General features: G+C 37.9%; 1 protein-coding gene across 1 annotated transcript in view; it reads right to left on the reverse strand.

Annotated features, from left to right (window-relative positions):
- Positions 1 to 709: 709 nt before the first annotated feature.
- The window catches only part of Dthd1 (death domain containing 1), a 66,340-nt gene continuing 46,790 nt past the window's right edge, over positions 710 to 20,259 (reverse strand). Inside the window, exons 9-10 of the mRNA XM_036200221.1 lie at positions 7,291 to 7,348; positions 710 to 1,342 (exon numbers count right to left, since the gene is read on the reverse strand). Of these exons, the coding sequence (XP_036056114.1) occupies positions 1,020 to 1,342; positions 7,291 to 7,348 (381 nt within the window). The 3' untranslated portion in view covers positions 710 to 1,019. The remainder of the gene's footprint in view (positions 1,343 to 7,290; positions 7,349 to 20,259) is intronic.

Here is a 20,259-nt window from a genome sequence, read left to right on the forward strand (position 1 = left end):
TTAAGTAATTGAAAGAGATCTTGGGTTACTTTACAGAACTTCACTTTTTTTTTCTGTATTGCTTCATTTCCTTAACAATGAGTATGAAATGTCACCAATCGTCAGTAACCTTGCTATAAAAAGAGCTTTTGCCAGTAACTGCCTGAAGTGCTTTTATACTACTAATTGATTTTAAGATTTTTCAATTTCCTAAAATTTACTTGTTACTACTTATCATTTGGCATCCTTTATTTCACATTGTCACAGCTGGGCCTCTGACATCATGTAACTGGAATTGGTTGCTTGGAGTCACAAAATACTAGTTTAATTTTATTTAGCAATTGTTTAAAAGTCGTTTGCTATAACATATATTTACTTCACACTTAGAAAACAACCTCGGCTATTGAAATGTAAACTGGGTGTGGTGGTTTACAAGAAAAATGGCCCACAAAGGGAGTATGACCTTGTTGTGGTAGGTGTGGTCTTGTTGGAAGAAGTGTGCCACTCTGGAGGAGGGCACTGAGATCTTATACACACATAAGCCATGCCTAGTGTCTCAGACCACTTCCTGTTGCCTTTAAGTCAAGATGTAGGACTCTCAGCTACTTCTCCAGGATCATGTCTGCCTGCATGCCACCATATCACACCGTGATGATAATGGATTAAACCTCCGAAAATGTTAGCCATCCCAATTAAATGTATTTCCTTTATAAGAGTTGCAGTGATCATGGTGTCTCTTCACAGCAATAAAAACCCTAACTAAGACGGGGGCAAACTTTATTGCAAATGCCTTTAAGCTTAGCTGAACCCATGGTGCTGTTGATTGCAGAAAAACTCATCAGTTATCATTGAAGGTACTGACACCCAAGAGAAGCCTTCAGTTGTCTGAAGATTCCCTTTTGTTTCCACTGATTTCTCAATAGTGGGTCTTTCAAACAGACTCACTTCAAACAGTCTTACTCAGTAGCTGGAAAAAGTTGACACCCAATCTTTAAAATCCATGAGCCCTTTTCTAGGGTAAAGGAAGAGTGAGCACACCTTTATTCCGCAGTCACATCAAACCAGGGCTGAGGTTCCGTGAACACCTTGTGTTCCCACTTGAAATTGAGCTCTTCTGCAAGATCACACCGGCCCAACTTGCGGAGATGGCGAGCCAGGAGGCGAATTCTGTCCATGGAAGTCGGTAGTGATCGTTTCCAGAAGCAAAGTAGTTCATGGATCTGCTCTGTCAGATCATCAGGGTGCTTGAGTCTGATGAGCTGAACTGTGCTTCGGCGCAGAGGTAGGGATGTGGTGAGCACCTCAACGCCTTCTTCAGAGAGCTCCTCGGCCAGCCAATGAAGTAAGTTATCCCAAAGGGCCTCTGTCAGGGCACGTGTAAGGTTAGGTGAGGATAGTAAGGTTAGGACTCTTGCTTAGGCACGTGATGAATTAACTCTCCTCACCAGCTTACGTGCAATCTACCTGTTTTCAGGTTTAGCCTCTGAGAATTGGGAAGCTATGAGACAATTCAGGCAGGCAGCCAAATATCTGCCAATGCCGTCGTCATTTAAGGATACCAGCTACTGCAGAGGCTTAGAGATGCAAATGTCCCTAGGCACCAGAAGGACTTGTTAAAATGATTTTTATGCCCCATTCACATTATGATTGAGCGGTAATAGGATAAGGAAGGCATTTGGTGTTTTAACGAGCACTTACCTAGTAGATGCTAATACTGGAGTCCAGACCACTCTTTGAAAAGTACTGCATTAGAGGATGTTTTACAGGTACAAACAGGTTATTTATCTTTATTAGTACTGATAAGATGGATAAATACATCAGCTAGTCATTTTCACAGGAAAGGCAACAAAAGCCAGGGTACCCGGCAGACATTTCTATGGACGGTCCTTTACACTAAAATTTCCATTGACCTCTGTACCACTTAGATCTGCAAGTATCTTGAGCATGTGCAGTATGCACAAGCTTGGAAACAACCTGTTCGTCTCTTATATTTCTGATTCCATTTTGAAGTCATTACTGGTGGCTGTGGTGCGTGATTTAGAGCATCATTCTGCCCTACTCCCTTCTTTCACAGCTTTGCCACGACTCCCACCTTCTACTACCTGCATGAATCAAACTCTGAATCCACTTTCCTGTGAAGATTACTGAGGAAGAGGGGCAGATACAACCTTCCTGGTTTTCCAAACAATGTCCTCCTACCATCAGGCAATGCACTCATTTTGGTGTCCACTGCACTTTGTAGATCTTCCTCTCCTCATGTCCTTCATCCTTCTTCTGCAATTATCAAGCAGCTTCATCCCCAGTCTTGCTGGTAACTATTCACTTCCCTAACCACAATCCCATTGTCCTGTCTTGTTTCCAAAAACAAATAGGAGCCAATCCTCACATTTCTCTCCTTTCCTTTCCTTTTCTCTCCTTTCCTTTTCTCTCCTTTCCTTTTCTCTCCTTTCCTTTTCTCTCCTTTCCTTTTCTCTCCTTTCCTTTCCTTTCCTTTCCTTTCCTTTCCTTTCCTTTCCTTTCCTTTCCTTCCCTTCCCTTCCCTTCCCTTTCCTTTCCTTTTCTTCCCTTCCCTTTCCTTTCTTTCCTTTTCCTTTCCTTTCCTTTCCTTTCCTTTCCTTTCCTTTCCCTTCCCTTCCTTTCCCTTACCTTTCTTTTGTTTTCTTTTCTTCTTTTGCATTGCTGAAGATCAAGACCAGGGCCTGACCCATGGTTAGAACTCACTCTACCACACTGTAGAATGCTAACTCTACTACTGAGCTACATCCATTCACAGTCTGAAAAATCTTGTGCTTCACAGTCAGTGAGACTGAACCCCTTTCTGTGGCCTAAATTTCTCGTCATTATTACTTTCCTCAACATCCTAGACTTCCATGGCTCCAATTCCTCTGCTCCTGTGAGGATGAGCACTTCCCTTCATCACTAATAGGTGCCTCCCATTCACTCAGTAATCTATGCAGAGTCCCACCTGCCTCTGAACCTCTGCTGCTCTAAAGGCTCAACTCTCTATCCATGATGGTCTTTGAACCAACTTAAAATGTGTTTCCTCTTTACCTTCATTGTTTCCCAGTTTCCAACCTTAATCCTGCTTTCTTAACACTTTTCAAAGTACTTGGGCTTCCCAGAGTTATGAAAAATGTGTTGAATGTAACCAGCTAGGCAACTTTCTATCAAGCATACTATTTGAGGTATTGACCAATGCACGTGGAAATCTGTTATTGTTCTAAATTCAATTTAATTTTTTCTGTATCAATGACAATGAATCTTTTCTTCTGCCTTTAAGTCTATTCAAACTGTCCTAGAGACATTTGGTTACTACTTATAGCAACTGGCTCTTACTCTGAATCTTCTATGACACCCATGGACCATGACATTGTTTTTTTTTGTTGTTGTTGTCGTTTGTTTGTTTTGTTTTGTATTTTTGTTTTTTTGAGACAGGGTTTCCCTGTGTAGCTTTGTGCCTTTCCTGAAACTCACTTGGTAGACCAGGCTGGCCTCGAACTCACAGAGATCTGCCTGGCTCTGCCTCCCGAGTGCTGGGATTAAAGGCATGTGCCACCACCACCCGGTGACATTGTTTTTTTTTTAATTATTATTATTTATTGTAGTAGTGTTTCATGGTGTCCTTCTTTTCTCTCTTCCCTTTATTAACTCATCTTCCCAGTGTAACTCAGTGGAACCTTCTTGTGTCAGTTTGCTTGAATTTTTTGAAGGAACTATTGTTTTATAAATTTAACTTTTGTGTGTATGTATATGGTGTACATATGAGAATGTGGGTGTACATATGCCATCCATTGTGTTTATATGTAGGTTAGAAGATAATGTTTGGGATTTGGAGTCAATCCTCTCCCACTATGGAGACCAGAGATTGTAATCAGGTCTTTAGGCCTATATAGAGAGCACTTTTACCTGCTAAGCCATCTTGCCAACCCAATTATTCCATTTCTTATGTCTCCCCTCAATGAATTCATACACTCTTGCTTACTTACCTCTCTCCTATATATAACATACCCCAATCTACTATAGTTTCATCTTTAGCTTTGTTTTTTTGGACCTACTATAGTACTGAAACATTCACCTCTTGGTGAGGGATGAATTCATCAATATGGCTATAGAACAGGTAACTGAGATATCATATTTATAAAATTAAAACTATCACCTTTGGCCTTTTCTTCTTTCTAGCTGCTTGACTTTCCTTCCATTTGTTTGCTTCTTTGATTTTTAATGTCATAGTTTGGCCAAGTAAGCTAAAATACTAGATATTATTCAATGTTCTCAAAGCTCATTTCACATACTCTTTGTTTGTTTTTTCTTGAGACAGGGTTTCTCTGTGTAGCTTTGTGCCTTTCCTGGAACTCACTTGGTAGACCAGGCTGGCCTCACACTCACAGAGATCCACCTGGCTCTGCCTCCCAAGGGCTGGGATTAAAGGCATGTGCCACCACCGCCCGGCCTCATTTCACATATTCTTATATCTAAATACTACCTCAACTTTACAGATTTCAAGTATTTATTCTGTTTTCCAGCCTTGCTGACACACTATTAACCATTCTTGCTGTAGTTGGGATCTTGAATATTGTCCTTAAAAGACCCGTGTTTCTAAGCCTGTGGTGCTATTTGGAGATGGAAGAACCCTTAAGAGGTGGAGCCTGGTGAGAAGAAATTAGGTCATTGGGCCTTTCTTGTTGGGGGAACACTATGCTTCTGAGGTCTTCCTGTTTCTCTCTCTTTTTTTTTTTCCTGATGGAATGAGATGAACATCGCTCTAGTGCCATATCCTTCCACCATAATGCACTCCACTGGCAGAAATCCATGGAGAAATAGCCCAAATAAGCTTTTCATATTTCAAATATTTTTAAGATTTATTTGTCTTGTTTTGTATGTATTCATGTTTTGGTTGTATTATGTTTGTATCTTGTGGATGCAGTACTAACAGAGGCCCAAAGTGATCATCAGATTCCTTGTAACTGGAGTTATAGATGCTTGTGAGCCACTGTGTGGGTGCTGGGAGCCAAACTGAGTTCCTTTGCACAAGCAACAAGTGTTCTTAACCACTGAATCATTTCTTCAGGCCCTCTTCCATTTTAAAATCAATGTCCTTGGTTGATTTGTCAGTGTTGGAAGGCTGACAGCTGCAGTGTTCTATCTTCTTGCTGGAAGGAATTAGGGTTCTCATTCATATTCTTGCTGTCAATTTTGGCCTTTGTATTTGACATAGCTATTAAGGGTTTAAGATCTGATTTGATCTTGTCGATCCTTTTTTTTATAAATCTATTGAAAGCCAATCCTGTTACTAAGGCTTCTTAATTTGGCATTTTACACATGTAATTGTTTATTGATTGTTAACTTACTATGGGGGCCTCTGCAGCAAAGCTGTGAACTTACTGTGAACTATGGATGGGATGGGTGCAGAATGTTCTTCCCACAAGGTACCCTTCTAGGAAGAATTGCATCAACAATGATAAGTGAATGCACTTGAAAGCAAGGTCATGAGGAATGCCCTGGTCTGTCCATATTACTCCCATGGGAAATGCAAAAGGCTAAGAGGAATATTCTTGATTCTTTCGGCATGACCAAGATGATGAGACATAAAATAAAGTGTATTCCCTCGGTGCACTTATATTTGCTTAATCTACCCGTAAACATCACCCTATCTCTTGTTTGCCTTAATAAAAATGAGGAGTGCTTTGTTTGCACTACTTTTCAGAGCTCAGAAGCCTGGAGTGCCCTAGTTTGTCTCCACCCAGACCTTTGGAATTTATCTGTGGTGATATTTTATTCATGCTGAAATGTGGTGATTTTTTTTATTTGTATGTTAATAAGTAAAGTTTGCCTGGAGATCAGAGGACATAGCCAGCCATAAATAAAAGTCAGGTGGTGGTAGCACACACCCATAATTCGATCACATGGTAGACAGAGTCTCTGGGTGTTCCAGCACACAGCCAAGCATGGTGACACATGCCTTTAATCCCAGTACCAACCATAGAGATCTGGAGGTCTGTATAGACAGGCTGTGATGAGTAAGTGAGGTGGCTGGGCTAAGAGCCAATGAGAGGACAGAACAGCAAGGCAAGAAAGGCACAGGTTAGACCAGCAGTCGCTCTCGCTTGGGAAGCAACTGTGGAGATGTGGTGAGCTAAGGTTACCTGGTGACTCTCACTATTTCTCTGATTTCTGTGGCTTTCACATTTGGCTCTGTGTTTCTTATTTAACAAGGCTGTTTAGAAATTCATTCTACATCTATCCTTCAGTCTTTCAGACTTAGTCTTGCTGGTCATGGGACGGGTCAACAACCCAAATTTAATTCCATCTATGGTCATTCTTCCATCTGAAGCTTTGATGATACCTGGAACTTCCTAGTACACATAAGGGGGAGCGTTAGGCTCCTGTACAACAATCTGATGGTCATTGACAACAATAACTATTATGTTTTTAATCAAACATAAAATTCTTTAAAAATTAACATTGCTAAACTTTGTGGGATTTCACCCACTTCAGCTGTGTGAATTTCACCTGCTCTCTTCTAAAAAGTGTTGATTTGATAAAGTGCATACTAATGAGGTTTATTCCTATTCTCTCTACAATGCAGTTCGGGTGCCTGCATTTTCTTCACTAACACATAAGGCCTGCTAATCAGGATTCTGTCCCATTCCTGGTGGAGCCAATAAAGCATGGTGAATAACATGATGCCTTTGAAGAGCACCAACTATAGAATTTGTAGATTTATCATCATTAAATAATACATTTAAAAGCTTAAATAGAATCAAAGTGTCAAATCCTATCTTTGTTAGGTAGCCACCTACTTATTAATATGAAACCTAACTAATTATGCATAACCACAACAAAATATTTTTCCCTCTGGTTTCAGAGTTCAACGTGTTTAGTATTACACTATGGAACCTACTCTCTCTTGTTTCAATGCAATACACACCTCAATTACATCTCTACTAACCTCTAAGGCTGGCCTTAATTGACAACATTTAGATAGTGACAAATAAAAGAGTTGAAGTTGAACAATTTTGCAATAGTACAGAACTAGAGTGTATTTATCAAAGTGAGAAATTTCTTACAATCTGAGCCAAATGCTTTCTAAAGCTCATAGTTCTGTGAATTACAATGAAATTTTAATTACATATACATTTGCAAATGCTATTTTAGGTTATAAACACATGAATTCCCAAAGAAGTCCACTGATGGGCTTTCAAGCAATGATAGTGTCACTCTCTCACTTCTTTTTTATAAAAGTACTCAGATATATGTAAACTATATAAAAATAAAAAGTAGTATGACCAGGACAAAGCCAAGGTTCCTTACCTAGAGGGTCTGTAGACACTCTTTTGGTGCTCCGTGGACGGTTGATTACTTTTTCGTGCTGCTCAGAGAAAGGGAAGCAGAGTAAATGGAGGAAATTATACACTAATGAATAAGCTTCAGTCTCCACCCAAACCTCACCCTTATTTGCAAGACTCAAACTACACACCTTGCAAACGTAGATTGTGTGTGTGTGTGTGTGTGTGTGTGTGTGTGTGTGTGTGTGTGTTCAACAGTGGTTTTCCTGTGTTAGAGCAAATTACAACCCAGATGTTTCAGGAAACTGACACTTAGTAATACACATTTAAGTATCACCATAGAAACCACATGAACTCCAAATGAAATTAAAATGGAAGATAATTTAAAAAGCCACTAGCGTAAAGTACCACACAAACTCTATACCCAAACCATAATTCATAAAATCCATGTGGGCCAGAACTGGGCGTTAACACTCAACTCAGGACTTGGTACCCAAACAGAGAGTCAAACAATGGTTTGTGTGAATGATATGTATATAGGAGACAAAAAAAAACAGTTAAGTGGTTATGCATATATTTTTAAAACTTATTTTTCCAGAACTAATCACATAGTTAACCATTCCTTTTGAAACTACCTGAGGAACAGTTTATACACAGTTAATGTGGAAGATTGAAAAATAGCGCGGGACATGAAGCAAAAATGTCTGGCTTTAAGCATGTACTTAGAGGCTGAGAAGCAAAGTTGCATCAATCTCAGTGAAATATATTTGTTAAAACTGTCCCACAACTCTCACACACAGTTCACTGCAGTCTCATCTATCACTACAAAAAACCATAAATGACCAAGATGGTCTTAAATAAGTGAATGCTACATCCAAATTATGGAACAGTACTTACCAAAAAATAAAAGACACATAATTGAGGGACAAAAAGGGATAAAAAATTGAAACATCCAATAGTTTCTAAATAGAAGTGCCATAGGGTGTTATGCTAACTGCAAAATATTTGTTTTAAAAAGTTACCTATTCTAGTTTCTCTTAGATCACATTCTTAAAATGACAATTGTTTTCAATATGGGAAAGATTACTAGTAATTGCTGATAGGTAGGGATCAAGGAGACATGGCTATAAAGGAGGACAAAGAGGTTTTTGTGATAATGAACCAGTCCTGCACTGATGCTATGATGGGTATGCAATTCATCGAGCTATAAGATAGCACAGTGCTATACACAAACATATCAATGTCACCTTCCAGGTTTTGACAGTACATTGCAGTCATGTGGGATGTGATTGCTAAAGAACATTGGCTGCAAAAGGCATAATTCTCTCTATTACCTTTCCAACTTCCTGAAAATCCATCTTTTCTTTTTTCTTTGTGTGTGTGTGTGTGTGTGTGTGTGTGTGTGTGTGTATGTGTGTGAGTATATGTGTCTCTGAGTGTGTGTGTGTGTGTGTGTGTGTGTGTGTGTGTGTGTGTGTGTACTGGGTTTAAACCAGTGGCCATATGCGTAGTAACAAATGTTCTAATACCAAGATCGAGGTATACTATCAGCACCCCAATTAAAAAAAAAAAAAACTACCTCAGAGCAATGATGTAAGAATGATAAAAGCACTATATGTTAAAATGTGGCACATCCTATGCACTTAAAACAGCAAGTTCACTGAATCTGAGTACTTACAGGAATGCTTTTCACAGTTCTATGGAAGAATATAAAACTTACATTAAGAAGTTTTAATAGGAGAAAATTAAGAAATGAATATATGTTCAGGTATATTATACTATAGCACTTCAATCTAAATTAATTTTGATGTATCAACTATTTGAAATATGTCAATTTATATATAATTTTAATATTTATGTGTGTGTAAGCATCTATGTGTGCAGGAACCCATTCACGCTTTTGTGTTAGATGCTGTAAAGCTGGAGTTTCAGGTGTAGGTGTCTGTGAACCAGCATATGTGGGTGCTGGGATCTTTTAGCTCTGGTCTTTTTATTAAGCAGCAAATATTGTTAAACACTGAGCCATCTTGTTCAACAGAATCTGTCTCCCCATCAATGGGCATTGCAAAACGTAGGTATTGCTTTCTGTATGTATCAGTAATTTTTTCCCTGCTTCCAAGAAATTGTTCTTTGCTAATAGATATCTCAAAGCATCTTGATGTATGACAATGTTTCTGATGTTTAAATACAGAGGGTTTTTCACATGTATGTGCCATCCAGTCTCCTCATAAAGGCTTGTTTTTTTTTTTTTAATTTTTGAGATTATAATATGATAACATTTCTCTTTCCCGTTTCTTCTATCTTAATCCTCCTATATACCTCTTCCCATCCTCCTTCAAATTCATGACCTCTTCTTTCATTAATAGTTATTGTATTTGTATACTTATAAAACATATATTCCTAAATCTAACCTTCTCTGTATGTATAATATTACTTGTATGTATACCAAGTGCTCAGTCGTGAAATCATAAGAGATTTTTGATGCCACCTTCCTTTGCCTGGTTCTCTCTTGCCTGTGCTTACTACTCCATCCATTTTTTGCATGGTTTTTACTGGGGCACAGTTCTTGTCTGTATGCTATTTTGCCTGGAGCATTGCCATTGAAGCTATCTGTGTCCAGAACTGCCCCCAAGCCAAAATAGGCTCTGAATGCCCTCATGCAATCTTTCTTTCTAATGGTCCCAGTGTCCCCAGAAGGCTCCCTGTGCCTCCTGTCCAGAAACAGCTCCACTTCTCTCCTTTATTTTTTCTCTTTTTTTCTACTCAGATGGTGCCATTCTGTTACCCTAGCCATCTGCTAAAGGAAGGCTTGTTATTTTTATTAGGACTCTTTTTGTATGATAACTAGTACATTGTGGCATGTTGAATATAATTTCTTCATCAATTTCAATGTTCATGGCACATGAAGATTGTTGAACAAATCAAAACATGGTTCCATGCTTTCAAAACTTTTTCCTCAATACACTACTCTCTTACAAAAGAGACCAGCAAGACTTATATGGCAGCTTTTTTTCCCCACTATAACCCTCTTAAGGATATCAATATGAGCTATAAATAATTTGGGTAGGTACAGGTGTTACATATTTATACTGCTATTTATGAACCCCTTCTCATAAAAAATCACTAAAAAGAACTGAAACCCAAAACACCACTTAGGCTTGAAACAGTATAAATATTGACTTTTGTAGCTTCTATTGTTGGGATTCCAAACATTGCTGACCATTCTTTCTGTCCTGCCTAAGTATAATCCTCTTCCTGAATGATTAAAGTTACTAAAGAATTTAACTGAGATCTTTTCTGTGAGTTCAGGTGCTTTTCTGTGTTATTTTCAACAAATTGACATAGAGGTATCTATTACATGTTCCCCTTGTAGGTCTTTTCACTCTCCAAGATCCAGCCTTGATCAGTCTTGACACTCCTTGTTATACTAATTATCTCTGTATGTTGGCAATCGCAAACTGTTCTACTTACTGTAATATATGGATATACGTATAGATGATAGATAGATTCATACATACATACATATATACACAGGCAGGCAGGCAGACAGATAGATAATAGTTATCCCACTGTTTTATAGACTCTAGAATTAATTCCTCCTAATTGTTCATTGGTACTCTTTATAGCAACAGAGATTAAGACGGAGAGACTGTAAAGCATTTTAAATGCCATGGCCCAGGTCAGTTCTTGACACATAATGTATGCTCAGTAGAAGTCACCTGTTTTTAATCACACAAGTTTGGGAAGAACTGGGTGTCATTTTTGCATGTATGAAGGGTTTCTACACAACTATCATTCTAATAGATGAGTGTCCAAAGTTCCATTTGTAATTATGATGCAAATAGAGGCTTGGTTAGAGGGAAGCCCCATCTCAGTTAATGTCACCATTGCACAGTAGCCTCAGAAATAGTGTTCTATGCTGTGTCTCACAGCAGCCCTTGTGGAATAGCTAAACTATTGTGGAACATGTGATCTCTGACAGTACTTTGGTCTAGAAAAAAACTCAGCATTTCAGTATCAGCTAGGACTCAAACCCATTGTAATGTGCACTCAGGGAGCTTATGATGGTGCATTCACTAGCCAAGGCAACGTCACTATAGAAACACATGGGTGAGAATAAAGGGCAAAACAATGCAGAGGAAGAAAGAGCCATTGTGGGCCGGCTTCAGGGTGATTTGCTTGGTGACATCATTTCATCATCACACCCTCCCAGCCTAAATGATTGAATGTAGGTCATAGTTGAGAACACAGCAAAGATGATGGGGTGACCCAAGCCCAGGGTCTACCACAATAACTGGTAAAATGGAAAAGGATGCTTTAAAAGAGAAAAACCCAGGGAAGCTATATCATTTAGACTATTTTGTATGAATCTTAAGTGGTTAAGTATAAACAATGAAATAAAACTATATCTTTGAGATATAGAGCAATAGTGTGTTTAAATTATAGTTTAAGTGGTAAATTAATTTCAAAAGTATCTATGATAATAATGTTACAATTTGGTAGATGTACAAGCAATAAATGATAACTTTGTCTTATTTAGTTTCTACTGCATTCCATTATGGGAGTCTCCAGAGAAGAAACAGTTTTTATTAGATAATGATGGAGATTCCTTGTTCTTTTGAGTATCCTTACACATTGATGTCATATAGTAGAATGACTAAATAGTACTTTCACACTACCAAAAAATAAGAAAGGTCATAATGTTTTTAACATGTATCTTGGGGCACTTAATCCTGAAGATAATTTTGCAGGTACCTATTATAATATCTTGTGGTAACAACTCCTTCATCTTGTTCTGCCCTACACTCCTCATACTTCATCCACCTTGCCACAGATGTTTCTGGTGACCAGATTATTTGTTTTGTTATTAAAATCACACAAGTTTATTTTAGTAATGGACCAAAAATGTATCTAATTAGTATTTGTCTGCATTATAAGAAGTATTTAAAACACCATAAGCAAGTTCTGGCATTCACTGTTGTGGTCATTTGAATGAGAATGACCTCCATAGGCTTCTGTATTTGAACACTTGTTCCCCACTGGGTGGCTGTTTGGGGAGGATTAGGAAGTGTGGTTTTGTTAGAGGAGGCACCAGGAAGTTATGAAGCTTCAAAAGCTTTCCACCATTCCCAGTGTGCTCTCTCTACCTTCTGCTGTGGAGTGGGATATGAGCTCTCTGCTACCACTCTAGCTGCATGCCTTCATGTCTTTGCTCTTCCATCATTAACTTGAACCCTTTGAAACTGTAAGCCCAATTAGACATTTTATGTTATAAGTTGCATGGCTCATAGTGTTTTATCACAGCAATAGAAAAGTAAATAATACAACTGCATACTGTAATCTATTTATTTTGTGTGGAAAGAATTTTAATAATAGTTACCACTTACATGTGAGTGCATTTATAGCAACATAGTTGTAGACTATTTTCTTAGTTTTATAACACATGGTTCACATTGATTTCTTAAAGATTTCTTATTATAGGCAAGCTAGATAGACTATTAATCAAATAAGTAATCTGCTATAAAATTAATACTAGCATAAATTCTACTATATAGATTCATTATAACTGTCAATCAAGTAAGAGCTTATATCTGCATTGTCTCATTCTATGCTCTACAACATTATTTCATTCCAAAGATAAAACAACAGTTTGACTAATTATCATGCCTATTTCACAAATGTAAATTTACCAAGGCAACATGGTTAGGATATTGCAAAATCAGATTTAAAACCTAGGTCTCCTTAAAACTCTAATTTAGGGGATAATGATGTTCCCTGATAGCAACATTAACCAATGATTTTGATTAGTAACCATGCACTAGCAATTACTCTAAAAAAGTATATCCTGTTATCTTTGCAGCAAAATGCAGTTTTGTGTGTATCCCATGAAGTCATTATTATGTATATTTTACAAATGAAGAGGACAGATTTAAAGAAAGAAAACAATTTGGCCAAAAATATACATTCAAAATGACAGACATAGCATTCAAGCTAATATCTATAAGAAAATCATAGCGCATATTAATAACTGTAAGCTAACACTTGCATATAAAATGGATATAGCATATAATTTTGTATTTAGTTACTCTAATACTTCCTACACCACAGTCTTTATTCATGTGCTGACTTTGCTTCTCTGGTCTTTGAGGTAGTATGAGATGGTAAAGAGTCTGACTCCTGGCCCTAGTATTCATTTAGTTTTAAGCAAAATATTCCCCTTTTCCTCTTTCTTCACTTAACAAGCAAGAATAATAGCACCTATTCCCCAGTGACATTGAAAGGAGGCACTGAATTATATCATGTTCCTTTAAATCATGGCATAATGTTCAACAAAGTGCTCAAAATATTACCAGTAATTACTTATTTATTTTTAAAAGATTACTACTTGTTGCCTACTTAAAAGGAAGTTCATTTATATAAACAAAGAGAAACTCTAAAAATAAGTGCAATTAAAACAAAACAACATTGCTAAATTCTGTTGCTAGGCAAGATTTCTGAACCTGAGAGCAATTCTCAGCTAATACGGGGAGTTTTGCAAGTGGCAGAAACATTAACACCAGCCTGAGTTCTATTCACAAGATCAGAGAAAGGGACTAAAAAGAGAACAACTGCCTCACCATGTGATTCTATTTTTTATTTAAAGGTAATTTATGTATTAATTTAAGAAATAAATGAAAACACTGCCAGCAACTCCAAAAATTGAGGACAAACATTGTATAAAAAAGCATCCTTTTTTACTTTCTGGGAATTACATCATTCAGGGTAAATATGTTTGGACGGTGTTGGTGTCTTCCCAAGCTCTAGAGAAAACATTTTAATAACATGGGGGTGATGAGTCATCATGGGAACAAGACTTTTCTAATCAGAGAAAGCCAGATCCAGGTGGGTAGAGGGATAGCTGCAGTATCTGCTTGGCACATTAAGAGCTGTGTCACTATTGGAATAGAGCAGAAAAATCTTACCAGCATGTTCAGATGAGACTAAGTCTTTAAAACCAATGTGATTATGGAAGGCTGCTTCTGTTGTAGAAGCTGAGAATGTCCAGGTGAACAGATTAACCATCATCCAAGACTCTACTGCAAAGCTGAGTTTCAACAACTCATAGTTTGGTTGTTGTGTCTTGGAGGCCTGCTCTTTTATGAAATGAAATGGAAGGGGAGTGCATCTGGGGGAGAGGGGAGATGGAGAAGAGCTGGAAGGACTAGAGGGAGGGGAAACTATGATCAGGATGTGTTGTATGGGAGAGAAATCTATTTTCAATGAAAAATAAATAAAATTGCTCATTCTTTCTCGGGGGGAAGAAAAAGACTTCAAAAGAGGTTGGCAAATACTTGTTGGATCCTATATTTTATGCATGAAAAGAAAAGGAAAAAAAATTGTTAGTCATTAAACACAAAACATAAGCTTGCTGGAGCTCATTGTAGCTGAAGTTTTCTCCAGTCCATGCCCGGCAAATAAACACACAGAGGCTTATATTAATTATGACTGTATGGCTTAATGGCTCAGGCTTCTTGCTAGCTAGATCTTACATCTTAAATTAACCCATTTCTATTAATCTGTACCTTGCCATGTGGCTTGTGGCTTACCAGTATCTTTACATCTTGCTTCTCATGGAGGCAGCAGGCAGAGTCTCCTGCTCAGCCTTCCTGTTTCCCACATTCTCCTCTCTGCTTATCCTTCCTATACTATACTTCCTGCCTGGCTACTGGCCAATCACCTTTTTATTTATCAACCAAATCAGAGCAACACATTCATAGCATATAGAATGATATTCACAGCAGCTCATTATGGAGGAAGTGATTATATTGTGATCAATTTTTTTCTTCACCCTTTAGAAATACATTTGCAAGTAATTATTTCTAGATGAAATGGTATGCCATATTTTATTTGCTTTAAAATTCTCCTATAAGAAGAAGTAATACCATCAATTCTGGGCATAAAATAATGAAAAAAATGTTCCTTCTGTATTTTCTCTATTTTGGTGCACATTTATGTGTATACATACAACACACAAAAAGATTTTTAAATAAAGAAATTAAAAGACACCAGCATGGGTGGGCTAATATCCTGCGGTTGTTGTCATATAGACATTTTGCTAACTCTATAATCAGCATAGAACTTCCCTGATGACCTAGAAAGAGATGTTCTGTACTCACAATGAAAGGGCAGCATGAACCTAAGGAGAAGTATGATCATTAAGGAACAAAATATTGAGAGTTCAGAGCAATCTTTTCCTTTTAATCTGGATAGATATCACAAGGAAATAAATTGAATAGTTAAGTTTGGAAATGAAAACAGGTGCTGCTGGTATGGAAGTACCAGGCATCTTCACTTGCCTAGCTCAGCTTCTTCTTTGCTTAAGCCTATGCTGATTTCTATGCAGCAGGTTTTACAATTGCTTCTTCATTACTTTTACCATTGCTTGAAATTGAAAAATAATTTCATTCTTTTCAAGACATTAATCTGATGATGCTTTTGTCAATAAGAAAAAAAATGAATATGTCCTCTTTGACTTGATAAATCTAGTCATAAAAGGAGACAGCTTTCAAGCCCTAGTAAAAGGATGGATCAATTCAGGAAAAACTCAAGGAATTTAAGGAAGTTGGCAGATAGGAAGAGATGCCTCTAACAATGGCTGCATTTGTAAAGTGAGGAGAAATCTGAATCGTTCAGAAAAAACATGTGGAGTATTTAAAGACAGTTAAAAAACATCATTAGTTAGTCTGAAATAGAACAATATGAGTCTTAAATTGATAACCCTGGCCTCAGGGTTTCTCATTTGTTATTATCGAACAAATGAGAAAAGCAAAAGATATGCTACAGGAGTTAATGAAACATTTCACACTTACCAGAACTTCATAAATATTCATGATTGTTAATATAAGTTTTTAAAACTACCCAATTTTCCAATTTGCTCCTGCAAAAAGCAAATCTCTTTGACCCACAAATGCAACTACATGGGAGGTGGTATTTATTTTTTATAAAGCTGCTCAAGAAAACAAAAAGAGAAGCCATTACTCCTAACAACTTTTTCTGAAGGCTCCACTTCAAGATCATACTCCTAATAGATTTTGTCAGAACATCCACCAAGGTGACTAAATTCTGAGAATAATTATTTCTAGGTTATTCTAAATGAACTTTGAGTTCCTGATTGTTTTGTGTTTGGTGGGCTTATAGCTAGGAACAGACTTTCTAAAAACACCAGTGAGATAAAAGTTACCAGAAAGGTCTGGACATTCACAAACATAGTCCTAGATCTTATACAGTCTAAGAAATCCCAACAATAACCAAGGCTTTTCTGTCATGAGAGGCTTTTGCTAATTGTTAGCTGAGTAGAAAATAGGTTAAAGTTTTGTCAATTATTAAAACACACTTCAATTATTCATGATTGCTATTAGTATGTATTCATTTGTTAATCAGTGAATTCAGCAAAATGTTATTGAAAGCATCTGAGGAGAGAATATTAAATTAAATGAGGTCCTCTAGCTCCAAGAAACTTAGTCACACAAGGTGAAATAGGGTGTCATGGTCAGGTTGGCTGATGCTGGAGTCAGACCAATCTGGTCTATTGTACTACTAAACTTGATGTACTACTTCTTCTGAGGGGAAAATTTCTCTGTCATTCTTCAACAATGTACTTTTTCAGAAAATCATTTAACATCGGTAAATTTTTATCAAATTGCTATCAGAGTGTAGGAATTAATAGTACTAATTATTCTCTATAAATAAAAACTGTAGTGGACCATACATTAGTAAATGTGCAAATACATTGGTTACAGTGACTGTTCAGCACCTATAACCAACTTCCCTTATTTTTGTTTCGTAAATGTAAAAGTTTCTCTAAGGAGGTAACAACAGAGATAAGTGCAAGAGTCATTACTGATATAAGAACTTACGTTAAGAGACCCTGAAGTGGTCATGATTATAATGAGTCAAAGAAATGGAACAAAAGATGTTATTAAGGGCAAGGTATCATGAAAAGGCTGTAGGGGCAAAAGGATGGGAGTTGTGAAGGGCTTTCTATGCCAAGATGACCCATGGACACCCACTACCTATTGGAGAGTCTTAGTAAGAATGATATAAATTAATGATTTTTTGAGAAAGTCCATGCTTTCCAGTTATATGAAAGCTGGCCTTCAGTAGAAAAAGGCACTGATTACAGACAGGGTAAAACAGTTCTAATGGGTCTGTATTAAGAAGAATAGAAATAAATGCAAATCTGAATAACACTTCCAAAGTAATTCACTAATACACTACAATGATCATAAGACAACAGGTCACACCAGCTGCCAAAAGCCCCTTCCCACAGCTTCCTCTCTTCACCACTGTGCTTTTCTTTCCTAGCTCCACCCATATCCACAAGTCCAGTTGACTCCATCCCTAAACCTCTGTGTCTTTCTCCTCTTCTTACCAACATCACCATCTCATCCATGAATTACTTAACTGTCTCATTGATTTACTGATAGTAACTCATCTCCTGAATATATTTCCATCTATTACAATGACACTACAAACAAAATTTTACCATTTACTCTCCTAGTTAAACTTTTTTAGTGGCTTGTTATTAATTATTTCTCTACAATTAAATTCCTATAAAATTAAATTTAGTTATGAATTAGAAACCTGGGATTTGTTTACTATGTATTGCATACTGTCTCTCTGAGAAGATCTTTAAAAACTGCACATGTTCTCTATGTCATAAAGTCCATCACATTCTCCTGATGAATTAGATATTCATGTGACCCAAACAAGGAATCCAAATCCCTCCACCATTGTTCCTCAGTTGAGTTCAATATGAAGTTTTCACACCTCCCACTCAAGCCTCAAAGAAGGACTCATTATACATTCTTGAAATACACCTGGTTCTTTCCCATTTTGAAGTTTCTGTTTACCGCTGTGGGATGTCGCTTAGATTCCAACTACAGTTCACTGTATCAACAAAGCCCAGCCCAGGGTGAGGGACAACTCACAAAGCTGAGAACCTGGAGAACACTGCACAGCCTGCGGGCAGCTGAACAGGTTGGAGTGCCTTTTCCAGGCGCCTCACTTGGTCCAAACTTCTAGGCAGCTTGGCTGGTTTCTGTTTCTTCTTATAGGAATCTGGTCTGGTATCCGAGGCTGCTTTGCAGTTTTGCTCCTCTGAGAGTCTTCTTTGCAGCTCAGCTTCCTCCTCTAAAGGGGACTCTTAGTTTTTATTGGTTATTCTGGCAGGGAGGGGCCTAGTGAATCTTGTCAGTTTCAGGGACTACCTGAAGCTATTACAAGTTGTTAACTTTCCTGCTTAAAGAGCTTCCCTGCAAGGTGAAAAGTTTCAGACTCAGAGGAAACTGTTACATAATAACACATAAGAATTAGCACCTCTCTAAAACACTAAAACACAGCCATAGAGGGCAGTTTATCATAAATTATTGTCCTTGGATTTTGTTGTATTGTTGTATTTGGTTGCTATTTATCTCATATATGGGGTGGTATATCTAAGACTAGGGTCCACTGGAGGAGTTGTATAGAAAGTTACTACAGAGGAAGCTTCTTAAAATATATACCTATATGAAAGGAATCTTGTGATATAGTGTTTCCCAAAATATTGTGAGCCCTAATAAACTTATTTGGGGTCAGAGAACAGAACAACCACTAGATGTAGAAGCCAGAAATTGGTGGCACACATGCCTTTAATCCTAGCATTCCAGAGGCAATGATCTGTCTGGATCTCTGTGAGTTCAAAGCCACACTTGGAAACAGCCAGGTGTGGTAACAAGAGCCTTTAATCCCAGGAAGTGATGGCAGGAAACAGAAAGGTATTTAATGCTGAGGATGAGGAATCAGGTCTAATTAAGATTTTAGGCTTTTGAGCAGCAATTCAGCTGAGATTCATTTGGATGAGGATTCAGAGGCTTCCAGTCTGAAGAAACAGGATCAGCTGAGGAATTGGCAAGATGAGGTGGCTGTGGCTTATTCTGCTTCTCTGATCTTCCAGCATTGACCCCAGTACCTGGCTTCAGGTTTATTTTCATTAAAAAGACTTCTTAAGACTCATGCTACAGAATCTAAATGGAATCACCAAATAACCAGAGAGACAAAGTTCTTCTGGGATATCTTTCACCACCAAATGAAATTTCCATTGCCAGGGAATGTGTTACATATAATTGACTTGTTGGCCAAAGGGGACCCATGGAAACCACAATGAGCCAGGCCATTGCCAAAACTATTGGTTGCTCTCCACAAATTGATAGTAAGGCCCTATTACTGAAGATAGCACCTACACATCTCATTGAACACAGAGAAGTTGACCTGCTGCCTATCTAGAGCCTTCAGCTCTACTGACCAGTGTTCTTGGTACTGGAGGGTAAGTACTCTGCATGTGACCACAGGAGAAAGATAAACACAAACCCAATAATAAACCTGTAATCTACAATGGCAACCTATCTGCAAGATAGACTGGTGTAATATTGCCTCAGAAGCTGGGGGAATAACCAGCCACTCTCTAATTGAATTTAAAGCTCATACCATGAGATAGAACTCACGCTTGACACTGCTTGGGTGGCCAAGAACCAAAGACTAGATAGGCCAGGTACCTAAGGGGAAACCAAATAGTACTGTTCTGTTGAAGAATTGTAACAGCATAATGACTCGTAAACACATTCTGCTATATTCACAGATCAATGTCTCACTTAGCTATCACCAGAGAAGCTTCCTTCTACAGTAGATGGGAACAAATACAGAGACCCACAATGGGACAATGTGCAAAGAGTAGGAAACCTTGGAATACTCAGTTCTAAGTGGGATGTCTTCATCAAATCCCTCCCCTCAGGGATCAGAGAACTCTGTGAAAGGGGTGGCCAAAAATAGTTAAGGGTCAGTAGTGATGGATGACATCAAGGAAAGAAGGCCTGCTGGACACAACAGGGCTAGTGCACCTACAAACTCACAAGAGACTGCAGCAGTACATACAGGGCCTGGACAAGTTGAAGGCAGATGGGATCCCAGTGCTAAGAGG

The sequence above is a fragment of the Onychomys torridus genome, chromosome 10 (assembly GCF_903995425.1).
Source record: "Onychomys torridus chromosome 10, mOncTor1.1, whole genome shotgun sequence".
In the NCBI taxonomy this organism is placed as follows: domain Eukaryota; kingdom Metazoa; phylum Chordata; class Mammalia; order Rodentia; family Cricetidae; genus Onychomys; species Onychomys torridus.